Here is a 17,003-nt window from a genome sequence, read left to right as displayed (position 1 = left end):
ACATGCATGAGACATGGATGGGACATGGATGGGACATGCACAAGACATGGATGGAGCAGGGACAGCACTCAGTACACACTGAGGCTGGAAAAACTCCGCCTGCACGTTCTATTGCTGGAAAGGGGTGAGAAGATCTTGGTTGTTTTTGTGTTTTTAGTGGAATGAATTATTCATCTCTGCCATTGCTCAGCCTGCGCAGCACCGCTGCTTTACAATGGGAGAAGGGTTTTTTTCCTATCACTCTTTTCAAGTTTTCTGTTACTTTTTCTCTCTTGTTTTGCGGAAGAGAGCGGAGGCAGCAGCGTGAAGCACAAATTCCTCTGTTTGTTTTAAAACAGACCACATTTAGGTGTCAGGATGAAATAAAAGCTGCATTTTATGCCTCCCACCATTTTCCAGAGGAGCCGGAGCTCCGAGCGCTCCGTGACTTTTGTCACCAATAAATTATTTCTGATGCTAAAAGCAAAGCTATGCCCAAACCCACACCGAACCAACCCGTGTCCTGCAGGACTGTCCTTGCTCAGAGAGCATCTGGCTGAGCACCAGGCAGTGCAAGCTGATGCCTCGGGGCTGGAAAAGCATGTGAGGCACTGGGAAATATCACAGAGGGGGGATTTCACGTCGGTGCTGGGAGTATCGGGCAGTCACACACAAGGAATTACCCTGGGCCTCCCATTAAACACGAGCTGGAATGACTCCTGCTTGTTCTTGGTTATCAAATGAGCCACCCAGATCCCCCAGGAGGTGGTGCTTAGGGATGGCTTTGGGAAGTGGCCGGGGACAGCTGTGGAAGGGCTCCTGTCCCCAATGAGGGCAGTGGGGACAAACACAGTTCCCTGTCACCCCCAGTAACCCAACACCAAGAGGAAAGGAATAAGAGAAGGGAACTGTGAGCAGGAGGAACACAGTGCATGCACCCAAAAACGTGAGAGCTACAGTGAAAAGGAAACCATTTAATGCATCACGGCCTGGAGCCCCTCCACTGCTGTCTCAGAATGAGAAATCCCTGTGCTGCCTCCTGGGGGTGCCCCAGGGGCCAGTTTTGAACCCTGAGATTGACCTGGGATTTCACCATGCATTGGTCCCACTGGACATCACTTTGGTTGGCAGATGCCCAGGGATGCCCAAGGCCATGGGGAGCCCCCAGGAAGGGCTCAGCTCTCCCTGCATGTCCCATGATTGAGGAGTGGACAGTTTTTGAGCAGTTAACCGTCAATTTATTGATTTGTTTTGCTGGTTCTCTCAAAGCACTGTTATGAAAGACAGTCCCTGTGGCTGCTATGGTTTTTCATTGATATTCCATATCATGACGTCCTGCAGTGAACTTTCAGAGCTGGGAGGGCTGTGTTTCCTGGTTCCTGAGAGCTGAATGCTGCAACTCTTATCAGCTCTGGTCGTTCCCACGTAGTTTCCGGGAGGGGGGAAGTGACATAAACAGGGACCTCCTTCTGACTGTACGGCCATCCCACAGCATGTTTAGGCGGCCATGTCCCTCTCCCATTTGTTCGATTTATTACTCTTGATTCCTTTTATACTGTATATATGCATTCCTTTACCAGTTCTCATATATCAGTTTCTCTTTATCTCAACCGAACCACCCACCCCATCGTGGGACAAGAGGTTCCAATGTGGCTCAATGGCACCCAACGTGGGGCATGATAGTGATAATATCCCAATAATGACTTGGGATAGCAGATCACTGCTGAACACCTATGGAACACTGAACATTTTGGCAGAGTTTTAAGGGAGGAAGGCTGCAGCTCTCTGGCAACCCTCCCAGCTCTAACGGTTGTCATGATATGGAATACCCATGAAAAACTCTCATGGTTGCATAGTAAAGGCTGAGATGGTGGCACAGTGCGTGGGTCACTGGAATGTTTGTCTTGGATGCTGGTTGTGATGGATTCCTGGAGAACTGTAGTCCTTCAATGGTCAGGGTGCTTCATTCACGCTGGTCCTACAGCAGGAATGTGACAGTGGTTGGAGGATAGGCATTAACGGTGACGCATCATTAAGGCGGAGTGAGGAGGAGGAGAAGGAGGAGACATCCCAGGGACACCAGCAGGCTGGTCTTGATGGAGGCAGTGGGAGCAGCAGACTCAGCTGGAGGTAGAGGGAGAACTGGGGCAACAGGTGGGACTACCACAGGGCTCACAGCCCCACTTCCCTCCCAGCCCAGGAGCTCCTCCACCTCCGGCCCAGGGGAAAAGGAGCATCACCCAGAGATCACCTCCAGCCTCACAGGGACGCCACATCACCATTGCTGGGCACTCTGTGAGCCAGTGCTCCCTCCCACCCATCCCACTTGGTACCTTCCCAGGAGCAGGGGTGCTTGTAGATCAGCTGAGATCTGTTCATGGAGACGCGGTTCCTGACCACGCAGGTGTAGACTTCCACCAAGGGGTTGAAGGAGACGGACAGCTCGCCACCATTTGATGTCACCCTCTCAGGAGGCAACCACTCATAGGTGACATTCTCCAGCGCCACCGAGCAATTCAGGGTGACTTTGCAGCTCCCCGGCTTGCTGTCCTCCACCACGTAATTCACGGTGGGTTTGGGGACTGCGTCTGCAGAAGACAGGGTGATGTCACAGCCACCCCATTCCCTGCAGGTTGATAGGACCACCCCCCCAGCTCACCATACACCTGCAGTACGATGCCTTCAGGGTGCTCTGTGCCCGCACCATCCTCCATATACACCCAGTAGGTGTTGCTGTCATTTTTCCTCAGGTGGTCCACCCTCAGTGTGTTATTAGGGAAGAGTTTCAGGCGATTCTTGTAGGGGCCATTGGGGTAGTTGACCTTCTCCCCATTCTCGTGGATGGCGATTTTCAGGTCCCTGCCGAAGCGCCACTCAACTTTATAGAAGGAGCCCTGGGTGCGGGGGATGAGGTAGGCCACCCCTCCACTGACCCCCTCCACGTGTTGCAGGTCCTTCTGCGCCCATGCTGCCAGGAAAGCACAGAACTGGGCTACTGGGGCGGCTGGGATGGACAGATACAGCCCCCACCTCAGCCACTCCTCCGTTGGCTCAGAAGACCCTGAGATATTCCACTTCCCTTTTCCCTCTGCTCTTTCCCCTCCCAGCTCGCTCGGCAGCTCCTCGCCTCCAGTATGATGGGACAGGAGGGAGTCCCACGGGGAGCGATTGGACTAAAGGATGTGGTAGCAGGTAATATCTGGGGCACAGCATGGGGATAGGAAGGGTGAAGGGAGAACATGGGGTGGGGATGGGTGCCCTACACGTCCTTCCTGCACACCACCACTGCCAGCCCCACCAGCATGTTCCTCACCAGCATGTTCTCCAGCACCACGGCATCCCAGCATCATGGCCCCAGTCAACGTGGCCCTTATCTACATGGCCTCTATCTACGTGGCCCCACTTGGCAACACCCCGGAGGAACCCGGACGTACCTTTCATGCCGAAGAAAGCAAGGAGAAGCTGCACCGTGAACACCGCTGCCACCTTCATTCCATGTTGGAGCCCAAAATCCACACTGAGCATCTCAAACAACCCCTCTCAGCAGCCCCCCCACCCCCACCCCCCAGCTGCACGTCTGAGGCCCCAGCTCACAGATGCGTGCTCATGGAGCGGCAGTGGTCGCCCACAGCACTGCCGCCTTTGGTTTCTGCTGTTGCACAAAGCGTAGGCGTTTCTCACTTCTGCAACTTACGGTTCCTATCTGAGAAGAGCACACTCCGCAATGCTGTTGGGTCAGATGGATGTGTTTGGTTGGCTGTTCAGCTCCTTCCTCTGTCAAGCAAGTAGAGGCGAGATATGTGCTTCCCTTGGTGGGGTAGTTGGGAATACCTATGAGAACGGAGCTCTGGCAGCGCTGCCACATGAGGAGTCATCAGCACAAGGTGCAGTGCCCTCTACGGGGACAGATGTTGTTTTCTAACTCATCAGGACTTTGCTGTGCTGTCTGAAGTGATTGGTCGTCATTGAGATCCCACTAACGATGAGCACCAGTGCCTTAAGCCTTTTCCTGAGTTAATGACTGATTCCGTTTGTGGGGACAATGGGATAAGGGCACATGGCAGTGCTGCAGAGCTCTGAGCTGCTGAATTCCAGCTCTAAGCAGCTCACATCCACCAGGAAGAAGAGCCAATGCCTGCAGGAGAGGTTTCTCACCTCTCTATCCCTCCTGCCAAACGAAAGCAGCAGCTCCTTCCATGTGTTCTGCCCTGGATCTCCACCCATGGCAGCACGTCACCGTGTCCCGACCCCATCCATACAGAGGTCTCATAGCCACGCACAACCCAAACCCACCTCCTGCGGCCGAAACAGCAATGAGTCGGTACTGACGGCACAGGAGCAGACTTTGCTCGCCCAGAAGAATGAATAAACCAGTGGATTTGCGTTCGTTTGCATTTTGCCTCCCCCCTGCGTCAGGGCCAGGAGTGCTCTGCTCTCACCTGGGTGCCTCGAGGTGCGGAGGGCGGCACCAACCAACAGCACGGCTCTGTCTGAGCCCCAGTGAGCAGCGCCCACCCCCCTAATTTCCTGCTGTGACAGCAGCCCCCCCCCTTCCCCCCCTTCTCCCCTTCCCCTCTCCGCCCCCCCCCCCCCCTCCCCACCTTAGCAGCTTCTTAGCATGCTCCCCATTAACCATCCCAATTAACGCTCCTTTCGCAGGGAGCAGACACAAAGGTATTTTGATGCGGGGGACTCAGACAGAGAGAGCGGGCGGCGCCGTCGGGAGAGAGTTCCCATCAAAGAGACACGTTTAATTTTAATCCCAAATAAAAGCCTTGATCTCGCCTTTGGTGCGATTTTTGAAGCCAGAGTCCCCTTTCGCTCCTCCCCTCCCCTCCTCCCGGAGCCTCTCGTGCCGTCGGAGGACGTCGGGGGAAGGAAGGACCGTTGGGTGCAGGGCTGAGCCCCCCGCAGCAGTCAGGATAGGGTTGTGGCTTTTGCAAAACCCAAGTCCGGATGTTCTCATCCGCAGTGAGCCCTCGGGCTGCTGGGGGTGATCCGAGTGCCTGTGAGGGTCAGGAGTTGTGGTGGTCCATGGGAGATGGGGATGATCTCTGCGATGGGGTGTAACCGCGTCTCAAAGGTGCCGTCACCTGCAGGGAAGTGGGTGAGGGTCAGCACAGCAGAGGCGTTTGCAGCCCTTCGTGGTGTGTGATGTGGGGCTTCTGTTGGTGGCCAGAATCACCAAAAATGACCCAGGAAGTCACCCAAATTCCGTCACCAAGAAGCATGGTACTTGGAGAGGAGACGTGCAGGGCTCGTCTGCCCGCTGTCCTGTGCCTGTTACCTCCATGTAGGCAGTGGAAACCAGAACTGGGTCCAACTTCTTCCTTCTGAAGGAGGGGGACTGCAAAGCAGAGCGTGGATCTGGGGATAGAGGAGGGGGCTGCTGCCCCACAAGAGGCCTTAAGGGCAGCCCCAGAGCTCCAAGGCTGTGAGGTCCCAGCTATGTCCTCAGCACTGGTGAGGATTTGAGCTTCTCTGATGCTGCAGAGGGGCCAGAGCCTTTACACTCACCTTCATCCTGTGTTGAACAGTGGAGTAAATGGTGCAGCTTTCAGGATTCTGAGGGCTTTTGGGCTTCTGCCAGCGGGGAGCAGAGGAAATATGGAGTGAAAAGCAAATTATGGGCAAAAGCCCTACATCTTTAGGTCCACACAGCTCCCCTGGGATGGATCCCAGCACAGGGCCCCACCTGTTCTTTGGGGTGGACCATGGCGTAGATAGTGTTTCCTACTGCATGAGCCTCACTGTTCCTGTTCTGCAGGAGAAAGCAGCCCAAAACTGGTCAAAGGACTCAGCCACTCAGCCTGGACTGACAGCAGCTATCCTGGGGCCATGTGCTGCCCAGGGCTCAGCACGGCAGGGGGTAGGGGGGTAGGGGGGCACCCAACACTCACAGGCTCTTGACCAGTTCGGACTCTGCCCACCTCCTCGTAGACAGTCAGAGGTGGGTCAGTGTGTTCTGAGGGAGCAACAATGGTTGACGCTGGGCAAGAGAGGTTACAGCTCACAGCCCTGCACACCCCAGCAAAGCGAAGCAGGGGAGGAAAGCATCCCTTGGCCATGGGGTAAGGGGGTGCTGCTCCAGAATAGAGCAAATGTTGACCAAAACCCAAACAGTGCCCCAGACCCCATGAGATGGACCCTCCTGTGCCAGCAGCAGCTTTGGGATGGGAATCAGTCCCACAGAGCAGGGCAGAGCCAGGGGCTGGTGGCAGCACGGGAGGATACCCAGGGGCACAAGGGGTGTCAGGAGGAGACGCACAGCCAAATCCCCACTCCAAGTGGAGACAAACCTGCAGGGTAGTCCTTCCCCCTCCTCCTCCAACACCAGAAGGTGATGGAGCCAGCAATGCAGACAGCCAGCACCAACAACACGGTCACGGCCCACCATGGGACGGCACCAAACAGCCCTGGGAATGAGTGCAGAGGGAAGGGGTGACATGAAGCAGAGGGTGGACATTTGAAGATGATCCTATGACACTATGATTTTCAAAACACAGTCCCCATCATGGCCAGTGCATGGAGAAGAGACTTGCCCAGGAAACCACAATGTCCATTTGCATGCAGTTTCCAGCAATGATGTTTCCCTTTTCAGCAGAAGGGCACATTTTCTCCATGGTAGCAGTAAAACAGCTTGGGGCGGCGGGGGGGGGGGGGGGGTTGGGGGAAGATGAAGGCACCCAGTCTGCAGCAATGCAGACCCAAACCCAGCTTTGGTGGAGCTGGGGACAAATCACCTTTCTGGGTGCAGGCTGTGGCCATGTCAATGCTGGCCGTGCTCCAGCTGGCCGGGTTGCTCACATTGCAGACATAGAGCACAGGCTGGACATACTCGGACACCAGCAGCACACTCTGGTTGCCCAGTGGATCACTGTCTCGGGACCAGCTGTAGGACACAGCGGTGGCCCCGGGCACAGTGCAGGACAGCTGGAGGTGGCACCGTCCCTGTTCCTCCTGTAGCACAAGTGTCTCCAGGCGTGGGCTGCCCACGGGCTCTGCAGGGACAAGGAGGTTAGAGGGGATGGGAAAGGAGGATGGAGAGGGGATCCAGGCACTCACCCCACACTGACACATGGAAGCACTTGGTCCAAACAGAGCCAGTCGACTCTTCAATCTCTGCATTATAGATGCCGCTGTCTGCCTGGGTGACAGCTCTGATCTGCAGGGAGAGGGGCTCCCAGTGGAAAGTGGCTCTCTGAGAAAGAGAACTGTTTGTGTGGTAGATTTTGTCCTTCCGAACCGTCAGGATGCGCTGCCGGGCTTGTGCCTCCAGTGTCACTTTCCACTGAACAGCTGACCAATCCGGTGGCAGTGGTTCCTCCAGCAGCAGATGCAGATCCGAACCCGTGAGCACAGTCCTGTTCCTGCACTCTCCAGTCCCTGGGGGAGGGCACAAGGTGAGCGCAGTGTCCCCATGCAGAGGGACAGTCTGGGATGGGGACCCCTGTGCTGCACCCCACTGTGCTGCTGATTCATCCCCTCTGGGCACCACTCCTTGGTGCAGATGGAGCAGCGATGGGTCCCCGCGTGCTCCCAGCTCCTGCAGTGCTGGGTGTCTGTCCACGCCGTGCACTCTGGCCACATATTGCAGCTGCCCATGCAACATCCCCTCTGCCTTGCCCAGAGAGCAGGCAGCTGCAGACCACACGGGAAGTATCCAGTTGCTCCTTTGAACCCCATCTCCCTCCTGGCTGCTGCAGCCTGAATTTAACCCAAAGGACCCTTCTGTCCCAGAGAAGCTGTGCTCTGCTTTCCCCCTTTGCAAAGCAGCCACGGATGTCCGGGGCTCTGGCACGGGCGAGATAAAGAGCCCCCAAAGCAAATACAAGCCAGCAGTCAGCAGAGCCTGGCGTGCACCACTTCCTTCATCTGCAGGTCTGGGACCACACTGGCAGTCCAAAAGCAGTGCGTGCCTGGCCACCACAGCCCCAGCAAGCAAGGCAAGAAAAGGTGCGAGGTGTGAGCGGTGGTGTTAACCACATCTTGGGGGGGTTGCATGCAACTCAGCTGAGCCCCTGCCTGCTGCAGGCGGTGCTGCACAGCTTCCAGCCAGCAGCACCCCGCCGTGTGCAGCCCCCAGGGATGGTTTGCACAGCGCTGGTGGTGGCATTGGGGCTGGAAGGAGAGCGGGGGTGGAGGTGATGGTTGGATGCACCAAGAGTTTGGAATGGCAGTTCTGGAGGTGTGCCCAGAGCCTGGGGGCCTCAGGGGGTGCTCGCAGCACAGCCCTGCTACCCTGCAGCACTGTCCCTGGGATTAGGGAGGAGAAACTCAAGCACAACCGGCTCCAAACATATTGCAGTCGGAAGGGGAACAGTTGCTGCGTGAGGGCTGGGGATGGCTCTACCTGAGCTGGGCAGGGCAGGGCTGGGACCAGAGCAAAGCCAACCCCCTTCATCCATGCTCCATCTCCTGGGGTACCCTCAGCCCCTGCGAGCACTGTGCACACCCCACCATTCTGCATGGCACAGCCCCAGCCCACAACTCCCCCCACCCTATGCCCTCTCCTCACCTTGCCCGCTATCTGCTGCTCCCAGCACGAGGCACAGCAGCATCTCCAGTGCATGCAATGCACCCCCGTGCTGCTGCATCACTGCACCGTGTGAGCGAGCTGCCTGCAGCTGGAGACAGAGCTGGGAGACGGCGTCCAGCCATCAGCAACTTCCTCCCTTGCACCCCAATGGGCGCATGCTGCTGTGCAACACCCTCTGCGTCACCACCTCCCCTCTGCCCCCCACGCCATCCTCACGTCACCAGTGGGAGGATGGAGGCATCCCGGGCTCTGTCACCACAAGGGATCAATGCTCCTGCAGGGCTCGGTGGCTGTGCATCACGGAGGAAGCAAATTCTAATGACTCGGGGGGGTTGCTCTGGGGGTTTTGCTTTCTTTTTGCACCTCTGCTGTGGCAGGACTGGGTGTTGCAACAGCAGAGCACCCCGACTGCAGCTCAGAGAGCCCCGAGCTGGGTCTGGCCACCAGAGACCCCTTATGGCATGAAGTGGGGGCTTTGGGGGGTTTTTGTCTCATGTACTTTCCTGTGTCTTGCTGCACTTCCAGCTCAGCATCGTGCAGCACAGCTGCCCAGCAGTGCTGGGGGAGAATAACCACCATAAAGTGGTGCTGAATGCAGAGGACGCTGCTCAAAGGGACAGAAATTCTCTTTGCTGTGGGTGTTTCTTAACTCGGGTCATTAAGAAGGAGTTGTTGTGAGAAAAGATGAGGTTTATTTTTAAGAGAAGGCCACATATCTATGACAGTGTGCTGCACTTGTCGGGCTTTGGTGTGCTCTGGAGGAATTGGAATGGAGAACAAGGGCTGAGCTTCTCTTTGTCCGTGGAAAAACCCATTCCCTTCCTATCAGCCCCAGAAAACAAGCATGTGTCTCTAAATATGGCCATAAAGTGTGTGAGGCATCAAGAGGAGAGTTGGAGTAGATGACCTTTATTGTTCCCTTCCAACTCAACTCTTCTACCAGTCTACAGTTCCTGAGGAGACGCAGCTCATGTGCTCATTCTCCTACCCCCTGCCAGTTACTTCTGGACTGCTTGGCTGATGGAAAGAGAATTTCATAACCTGGCAGAGGTGCAGGGATGAAGAGCTCAGCAAGGAGTCCCCAGGGTCCCCTTGCTTCATTGTTCGGTGCTTCTATGTCTTCACCAGCAAAAGGTGCAGCAGCAGCTTCCCCAAAGGCAGGAAGAGTAGAGTTTGGGACTGGGGAGAGCAGTTGCTTTGGGTTTAGCCAACATGCTGAGGATGGGGATAAAATACTGCGGTACTGGCCAAAATGTCCAAAGTTTGGCCAAAATGCCACCACGACCATCAGCATCCTGGTGCTGACCCATCCCCAGCTCTGCGCAGACAAATCCCTGCTCCAAGAGGTGATGAACATTCATTGCCATCCATCCACCAATTCCCAAACCAGTAGGCGATGCAGCTAGCAATGCAGACGGCCAACAGCAGCAACACGGTCACTGCGCAGAACGGGATGGCACCAAACAGCCCTGGGGAGGAACGAAGGCAGAAGGGATGGGTGATGCGGGGCAGAGAGCGGATGTTTCCAAACAACAGACACCATCATGACCGGTGAATGGAGAAGAGACTTGCCCAGGAAACCACAACGTCCATTTGCATGCAGTTTCCAGCAGTGATGTTTCCCTTTTCAGCAGAAGGGCACATTTTCTCCATGGTAGCAGCATACAAACATATGGGGAGGGGGAGATGGGGAACCCAAGTCTGCAGCAATGCAGACCCAAACCCAGCTTTGGTGGAGCTGGGGACAAATCACCTTTCTGGGCGCAGGCTGTGGCCATGTCAATGCTGGCCGTGCTCCAGCTGGCCGGGTTGCTCACATTGCAGACGTAGAGCACAGGCTGGACATACTCGGACACCACCAGCACACTCTGGTTGCCCAGTGGATCACTGTCTCGGGACCAGCTGTAGGACACAGCAGTGGCCCCGGGCACAGTGCAGGACAGCTGGAGGTGGCACCGTCCCTGCTCCTCCTGTAGCACAAGTGTCTCCAGGCGTGGGCTGCCCACGGGCTCTGCAGGGACAAGGAGGTTAGAGGGGATGGGAAAGGAGGATGGAGAGGGGATCCAGGCACTCACCCCACACTGACACATGGAAGCACTTGTTCAAAACAGAGCCAGTCGACTTTACAATCTCTGCATAATAGATGCCGCTGTCTGCCTGGGTGACAGCTCTGATCTGCAGGGAGAGGGGCTCCCAGTGGAAAGTGGCTCTCTGAGAAATCAGAGTACTGTTTGCAGGGTCGACTCTATCCTTCCGAACCGTCAGGATGCGCTGCCGGGCTTGAGCCTCCAGTGTCACTTTCCAGGAAACAGCTGCCCAATACGGTGGCAGTGCTTCCTCCAGCAGCAGATGCAGATCCGAACCCGTGAGCACAGCCCTGTTCCTGCACTCTCCAGTCCCTGGGGGAGGGCACAAGGTGAGCGCAGTGTCCCCATGCAGAGGGACAGTCTGGGATGGGGACCCCTGTGCTGCACCCCACTGTGCTGCTGATCCATCCCCTCTGGGCACCACTCCTTGGTGCAGATGGAGCAGCGATGGGTCCCCGCGTGCTCCCAGCTCCTGCAGTGCTGGGTGTCTGTCCACGCCGTGCACTCTGGCCACATATTGCAGCTGCCCATGCAACATCCCCTCTGCCTTGCCCAGAGAGCAGGCAGCTGCAGACCACACGGGAAGTATCCAGTTGCTCCTTTGAACCCCATCTCCCTCCTGGCTGCTGCAGCCTGAATTTAACCCAAAGGACCCTTCTGTCCCAGAGAAGCTGTGCTCTGCTTTCCCCCTTTGCAAAGCAGCCACGGATGTCCGGGGCTCTGGCATAGGCGAGATAAAGAGCCCCCAAAGCAAATACAAGCCAGCAGTCAGCAGAGCCTGGCGTGCACCACTTCCTTCATCTGCAGGTCTGGGACCACACTGGCAGTCCAAAAGCAGTGCGTGCCTGGCCACCACAGCCCCAGCAAGCAAGGCAAGAAAAGGTGCAAGGTGTGAGCGGTGGTGTTAACCACATCTTGGGGGGGTTGCATGCAGCTCAGCTGAGCCCCTGCTTGCTGCAGGCGGTGCTGCACAGCTTCCAGCCAGCTGCACCCCACTGTGTGCAGCCCCCAGGGATGGTTTGCACAGCGCTGGTGGTGGCATTGGGGCTGGAAGGAGAGCGGGGGTGGAGGTGATGGTTGGATGCACCAAGAGTTTGGAATGGCAGCTCTGGAGGTGTGCCCAGAGCCTGGGGGCCTCAGGGGGTGCTCGCAGCACAGCCCTGCTACCCTGCAGCACTGTCCCTGGGATTAGGGAGGAGAAACTCAAGCACAACCGGCTCCAAACATATTGCAGTCAGAAGGGGAACAGTTGCTGCGTGAGGGCTGGAGATGGCTCTACCTGAGCTGGGCAGGGCAGGGCTGGGACCCGAGCAAAGCCAACCTCCTTCATCCATGCTCCACCTCCTGGGGTACCCTCAGCCCCTGCGAGCACTGTGCACACCCCACCATTCTGCATGGCACAGCCCCAGCCCACAACTCCCCCCACCCTATGCCCTCTCCTCACCTTGCCCGCTACCTGCTGCTCCCAGCACGAGGCACAGCAGCATCTCCAGTGCATGCAATGCACCCCCGTGCTGCTGCATCACTGCACCGTGTGAGCGAGCTGCCTGCAGCTGGAGACAGAGCTGGGAGACGGCGTCCAGCCATCAGCAACTTCCTCCCTTGCACCCCAATGGACACATGCTGCTGTGCAACACCCTCTGCGTCACCACCTCCCCTCTGCCCCACACGCCATCCCCACGTCACCAGTGGGAGGATGGAGGCATCCCGGGCTCTGTCACCACAAGGGATTGATGCTCCTGCAGGGCTCGGTGGCTGTGCATCACGGAGGAAGCAAATTCTAATGACTCGGGGGGGTTGCTCTGGGGGTTTTGCTTTCTTTTTGCACCTCTGCTGTGGCAGGACTGGGTGTTGCAACAGCAGAGCACCCCGACTGCAGCTCAGAGAGCCCCGAGCTGGGTCTGGCCACCAGAGACCCCTTATGGCATGAAGTGGGGGCTCTGGGGGGTTTTTGTCTCATGTACTTTCCCATGTCTTGCTGCACTTCCCGCTCAGCATCGTGCAGCACAGCTGCCCAGCAGTGCTGGGGGAGAATAACCACCATAAAGTGGTGCTGAATGCAGAGGACGCTGCTCCAAGGTACAGAAATTCTCTCTTGGTGGTTTTACTTATCTCAGGTCATCAAGAAGGAGCTGTTGTGAGAAAAGATGAGGTTTATTTTTAATTGAAGGCCACATATCTATGACAGTGTGCTGCACTTGTTGGGCTTTGGTGTGCTCTGGGGGCACGGGAAGGGGGAACACACAAGGGCTAGGGCTGAGCTTCTCTTTGTCCATGGAAAAAAACCCATTCCCTTCCTATCAGCTACAGATAACAAGCATTTCTCAGGAAAAAAAATAGCCCCAATGTGGGCGTATTGGCAATCACTCCTTCACACCAGCCCGGGGCGCTGGAGGATGTGGGAGGTGTGGGAGGAAGCAGGAGCTGCTTCCCAAATCAAGGGAACCACAGAGCTGTGAGTGTGATGCTGAGCAGCGCGGCGACCCCAACAGCACCAACACTGCATCCCCCCCTCCATCCCGACTGCGTGGGGAAGCTCAGCCCATTGCTGTGCATCGTTGGAGGTTTCTTCTCACTGCTCCATAACTGCAGCTGTGCTGTGTCCAGACGAACCATGCAGCGTGGACCTGAGCATGCAGTGATGTGTCGGGCCCTTATTGGGCATCATAGATCCATCAGTAAATCAGCAGTGTTGGGAGATACCGATGAGCTGAGGGTGGCTTTACTTCGCTCATGGCCATTTTCCACCTGAGATTTCAAGGCTGCCCCAAGGACTGCAGGCAGAGCCTCACGCAGCCCCACCAGCTCAGCCCAGCATTCCTCTATGGGCTCTGTGCACATTGTTGGTGACACAGAGCCAAACACAAGGAGGACCCTGTTGCACACAGCCTTCCCAGTGCTCCTCTATGGGAGCTCTGCATTAAGGGACAGACAGGGAGCTCCTGAGCAAACCCCTGGGAAAAGTGCATGTGAGCATCCCCAGCTCAGCTCCATCTCCCCAGCAGTGAGAATGTCCCCACATCCCTAACACAGATGGTGCACGAGGTCCTCCCTCCTCCTCCACCACATCCCCTGGTGCCTCCACACCCCTATAGGACCCCAACAACCAAAGTGATGCAGCAATCAGCATCACCCCCTCTGCTCCATTTCTCCTTTCGGTGGGGCGGGAGGGGGGGAAGGGGAGGGGGCAGTGCAGCCACGCTCATCATTCACTGTTAATTGCCGGGCACTCATTAGCTGCCACCGGGCCGATCCCCGCGTGTTCCCGCAGTGACTGGGACACGCACGCTCCCACGGCCTCGCACCCCCCCCTCCCCCCCCCCCCCAAGCTCGAAGGCAGAGGAGCAAAAACTAATTAAGGCTACAAAGGAAACGCGGTGCTCTGCAAGGTTGAAAACCTCCATTCCAGAGCAGGGGCTGAGCCGATTAATTAGCGCTTTTGTCTGCGGCCGAGTTCAACATGTAGGGAACGATTTACATCAAGGGGACGTTCCCTTTGCTGTCGGAGCTCCTCGCAGCCTGCCCGGGGAGCGCTGAGCCGCAGGAAGGAGAACGAAGGAGGGGGAGAAAGGGACGGGAATGAAAGGGAAGCGTTCGGCACGTCTCACGGCCCGCGTTGAGGAGGAAGGGAAGATGCTGCATGCTCGAAGCACCGCATTGCAGAGGAGAAGGTGTTTTCATTCAGTGCATCATCCGTGGATTCTCATCCCCCTTCCAGCGAAATGTGGCCCCTGAGATGTGCAGGGGGCTCGAGGGGGGGAGCGTGGGACGGGTTTATGTGCAGGCAGCGCCGCTCGCGTGGTCGCAGAGGGGATGGATACACGCGGCCAATGCCACCCCCGGTGGGACACTGTGTGGGGCGGGGGTGGGAGAGGGTGTGGGGTGGGAGCAGGACGGGGCCGCCCCGCATCAGGCCGTTATCCGCCCTCACCCCCCGCCCGTGCACAGCCCCCTCCCTCAGCATCCCACTCTCCCTCATATGCCAACGAAATGGGGAAGAAAGAGTGATTTCAGCCCCAGCGCCCTCGCGGCCCCGCGCGGCTCCGCCCGGGAGGTGGCAGCACGGGATCGCGTTCTGTGTCACTCGGCCGGGTCCCCCCCCGCACCTTTTGGTGCCGTGGATGAATCCCAAATTCGTGGTGGGGGCACGAGCTTCACTTCCGAGAGGGTCAGGGGCGGCAGAAGACTCCGGGGGTGGAGGGAGGGGGGTTGGAGCTGCGTCTTTGGGGAGCAAAACAAAGCCCGGGAGCTGCTCTGTGCAGTGCCTCTGAGCCCAGATGTAACTCACTCGTGCCGTGGGGTGCAGCACTGAGAACCCTTTCCCAGGTGGATTTGGTGGGATGGGGATGGGATACTCCGGGCTCCCTATGACCACTCCCAACCCATGAGCACCATCACCCTCGGGTTCCCAGCATGCCTACAGTTTGATGGGCTCAGTGTGGCACAACAACGCACCCTTCCCCCCATGGAACCCTCCCCCCTGGGCAGACCCGGGTCCTGGCACATCCTGGCAGAGCAACTGTCACTTCCGCAGCAATGCCCATCCCAGTGTCCCCATCACCACTTCCTCACCCAAACGCACACCCGCATCCTTCCCTGCACACATTGAGCGATTCTCCTCCTGCCTGACTGCAGCACCACTGTGCTCAGCCCCACGAAATGGGGGTCTGCAGGAGGGGACCTCCAGTCCTGGCTGGAGCTGGGGATGTGCTGCTCGGCTGCGTGCTGCTGGTGATGGCTGGGGGTAAGGTTGCTGCCTTTGGGGTGCTTTGAGGGATGGATGGAGGCACTGCTGTGACTGCTGTCCCTGGGGTGGGTGGGATGTGGGGGGATCAGGAGGTGTCACCAGCACATGTCACCCTGTCCCTTGCAGGTCTGCAGAGCTGCCATGCCTCCGTGGTGCTGAAGGGGAAGCAGGGACAGCCACTGTCCTTTCCGGAGCTGCGCCCCGTGGCTGAGGACATCGTGAGGATCACCTGGATGTCTGAAAGGCACGGCACACACATTGCCGAGGCCAAGCCTAGGGTGAAGGAGTTTGCAGTGGGTTTCCTGCCTGAATTCCAAGACCGGCTGCGAATCCATCCCCAGGTACTGTCGCTGGAGATCACAGAGCTGCGCAGCACAGATATAGGCCGGTACTCTGCAGTGGTGGACACCGCCTCCAAGCCCAGCAGCCCCAGTACATTTTCCTACCTTGTGGTTCTCGGTAAGTGCCCGTAACCCTGGGGGGGGACATGCTGATGGATCCCCCCTGCACAGACCCCCTGATCCCAGCCCACTGGCCCTGCAGCTTCCTCCGGGGAGTGCGGTGGGTGCAGAAATCCCCTTTCCTGTTGTGGTGACATCACCACATTGCACCCAATGCACCCACCCCCACCAACACCCACATCCTAGGGGGAGGGGACAGCCCCCCACAGAGCACCCCCAGGCTGACCCCATGTCTCTCACACACAGATCACCCCCCTGGGACAACTGACAGCGACACAGGAGGACACAGCAGGAGCACATCTGGACCAACAATGAGCTCTGAGCCCGGTGCTGGGGAGGGGACCACACTGGGCCCGGGCAAGGGGCAGCTCCCAGGTGCTGGGGAGGCTCCGGGGCCATGTGGGGCACGGGGTGGGTACTGCATGCTCAGGGGGTATCTGGTGGCCTCTGTGTTTGGCCCACTGGTGGTGCTGCTAGTGGCTGTGCACGTGGTGACCAGGCATTGAGACTGGGAGATGAGTGGGACCCACACTGGGTTCCAGAGGGACAAGAGTGGGGTCTGAGCCCACCCAGAACAACCCCACAGTTCTCCCATGATCACTGCGTTCAACCAGACAGGAAAAGCCACATTCACCACATTCAGTGAAGCCTTGTGAGGGCATGAAATGCATTTCCTCATCTCTTGTACAAGCCCCAAACCCAGTGGCACTACTTCCTCCCAGTGGCCACACAAACCCCACTGTATCCCAGCACTCCCAGTCCGGGATCTCCTCCTTTATGGGGTCAGCACTGAATTCGTACCCACAGCCCTGAATTTGGTGTGAGGTAACAATTCAGCATCTCATCCAACCTTCCACAGTTTATAAGAAGTGAATTATTTACTGGTGACCCCAACTAAACGCTGCACGGCATAAATTATGGACGGGCAGATCTGTCAAAAAGTTCTCATAAATAAGTGATCCGGTGCCATCTTCGTGTTCCCAGAAAATTACTCATCCAATCTCCTGTCTAAATGCTCTCCTGGGAAAACTCCTCACACCCGCTCTGCTGCTTTATGAATGGGAGTGGGAAGGTAAAGGGCAATGGGGAGGGAGAACCCCGTGGGATCCTCCCCACATCCATGTAATGTTCAGAGCCTATGGTGTAGGGTGGGGGGAGCTGCGGGGGTCACCCCTTGGGGACCTGGGGAG

General features: G+C 57.4%; 4 protein-coding genes across 15 annotated transcripts; 1 reads left to right on the top strand and 3 right to left on the bottom strand.

Annotated features, from left to right (window-relative positions):
* Positions 1-1,965: 1,965 nt before the first annotated feature.
* CD48 (CD48 molecule) lies at positions 1,966-3,524 on the bottom strand. The gene is given in 4 exon segments (NM_001318404.1): positions 1,966-2,103; positions 2,313-2,567; positions 2,639-2,947; positions 3,414-3,524. Coding segments are annotated over 4 exon segments (747 nt in total). The 5' UTR covers positions 3,505-3,524; the 3' UTR covers positions 1,966-2,011.
* Positions 3,525-4,698: 1,174 nt separating this feature from the next.
* CD244 (CD244 molecule) lies at positions 4,699-8,664 on the bottom strand. Of its 12 annotated transcripts, none has more exons than XM_015298465.4 (9): positions 8,498-8,664; positions 7,045-7,365; positions 6,723-6,980; positions 6,279-6,395; positions 5,880-5,968; positions 5,675-5,740; positions 5,497-5,562; positions 5,267-5,368; positions 4,699-5,072 (listed from the first exon to the last, which is right to left on the bottom strand). In XM_015298465.4, exons 1-9 carry the CDS (start codon positions 8,574-8,576, stop codon positions 4,995-4,997), a joined length of 1,176 nt encoding a protein of 391 aa, XP_015153951.2. In that variant the 5' UTR covers positions 8,577-8,664; the 3' UTR covers positions 4,699-4,994. The 12 variants fall into 12 exon arrangements, with proteins under 12 accessions (XP_015153951.2, XP_015153952.2, XP_015153955.2 ...); XM_015298466.3 differs by having other exon boundaries at positions 5,267-5,365; XM_015298469.4 differs by having other exon boundaries at positions 5,267-5,326.
* A 526-nt stretch (positions 8,665-9,190) lies between these two features.
* LOC121107557 (natural killer cell receptor 2B4-like) lies at positions 9,191-12,216 on the bottom strand. The gene is made up of 4 exons (XM_040652522.2): positions 12,050-12,216; positions 10,594-10,917; positions 10,272-10,529; positions 9,191-9,987 (listed from the first exon to the last, which is right to left on the bottom strand). Exons 1-4 carry the CDS (start codon positions 12,126-12,128, stop codon positions 9,806-9,808), a joined length of 843 nt encoding a protein of 280 aa, XP_040508456.1. The 5' UTR covers positions 12,129-12,216; the 3' UTR covers positions 9,191-9,805.
* Positions 12,217-15,175: 2,959 nt separating this feature from the next.
* On the top strand, positions 15,176-16,804 carry LOC101750757. Its single transcript, XM_015298464.4, has 3 exons — positions 15,176-15,349; positions 15,479-15,811; positions 16,060-16,804. Exons 1-3 carry the CDS (start codon positions 15,265-15,267, stop codon positions 16,317-16,319), a joined length of 678 nt encoding a protein of 225 aa, XP_015153950.1. The 5' UTR covers positions 15,176-15,264; the 3' UTR covers positions 16,320-16,804.
* The last annotated feature ends 199 nt before the right edge of the window (positions 16,805-17,003 follow it).

This window comes from Gallus gallus, chromosome 25 (assembly GCF_016699485.2).
Source record: "Gallus gallus isolate bGalGal1 chromosome 25, bGalGal1.mat.broiler.GRCg7b, whole genome shotgun sequence".
In the NCBI taxonomy this organism is placed as follows: Eukaryota; Metazoa; Chordata; class Aves; order Galliformes; family Phasianidae; genus Gallus; species Gallus gallus.
Note: the sequence above shows the minus strand (reverse complement) of the source record. Positions and strands in the feature narration are given on the sequence as shown.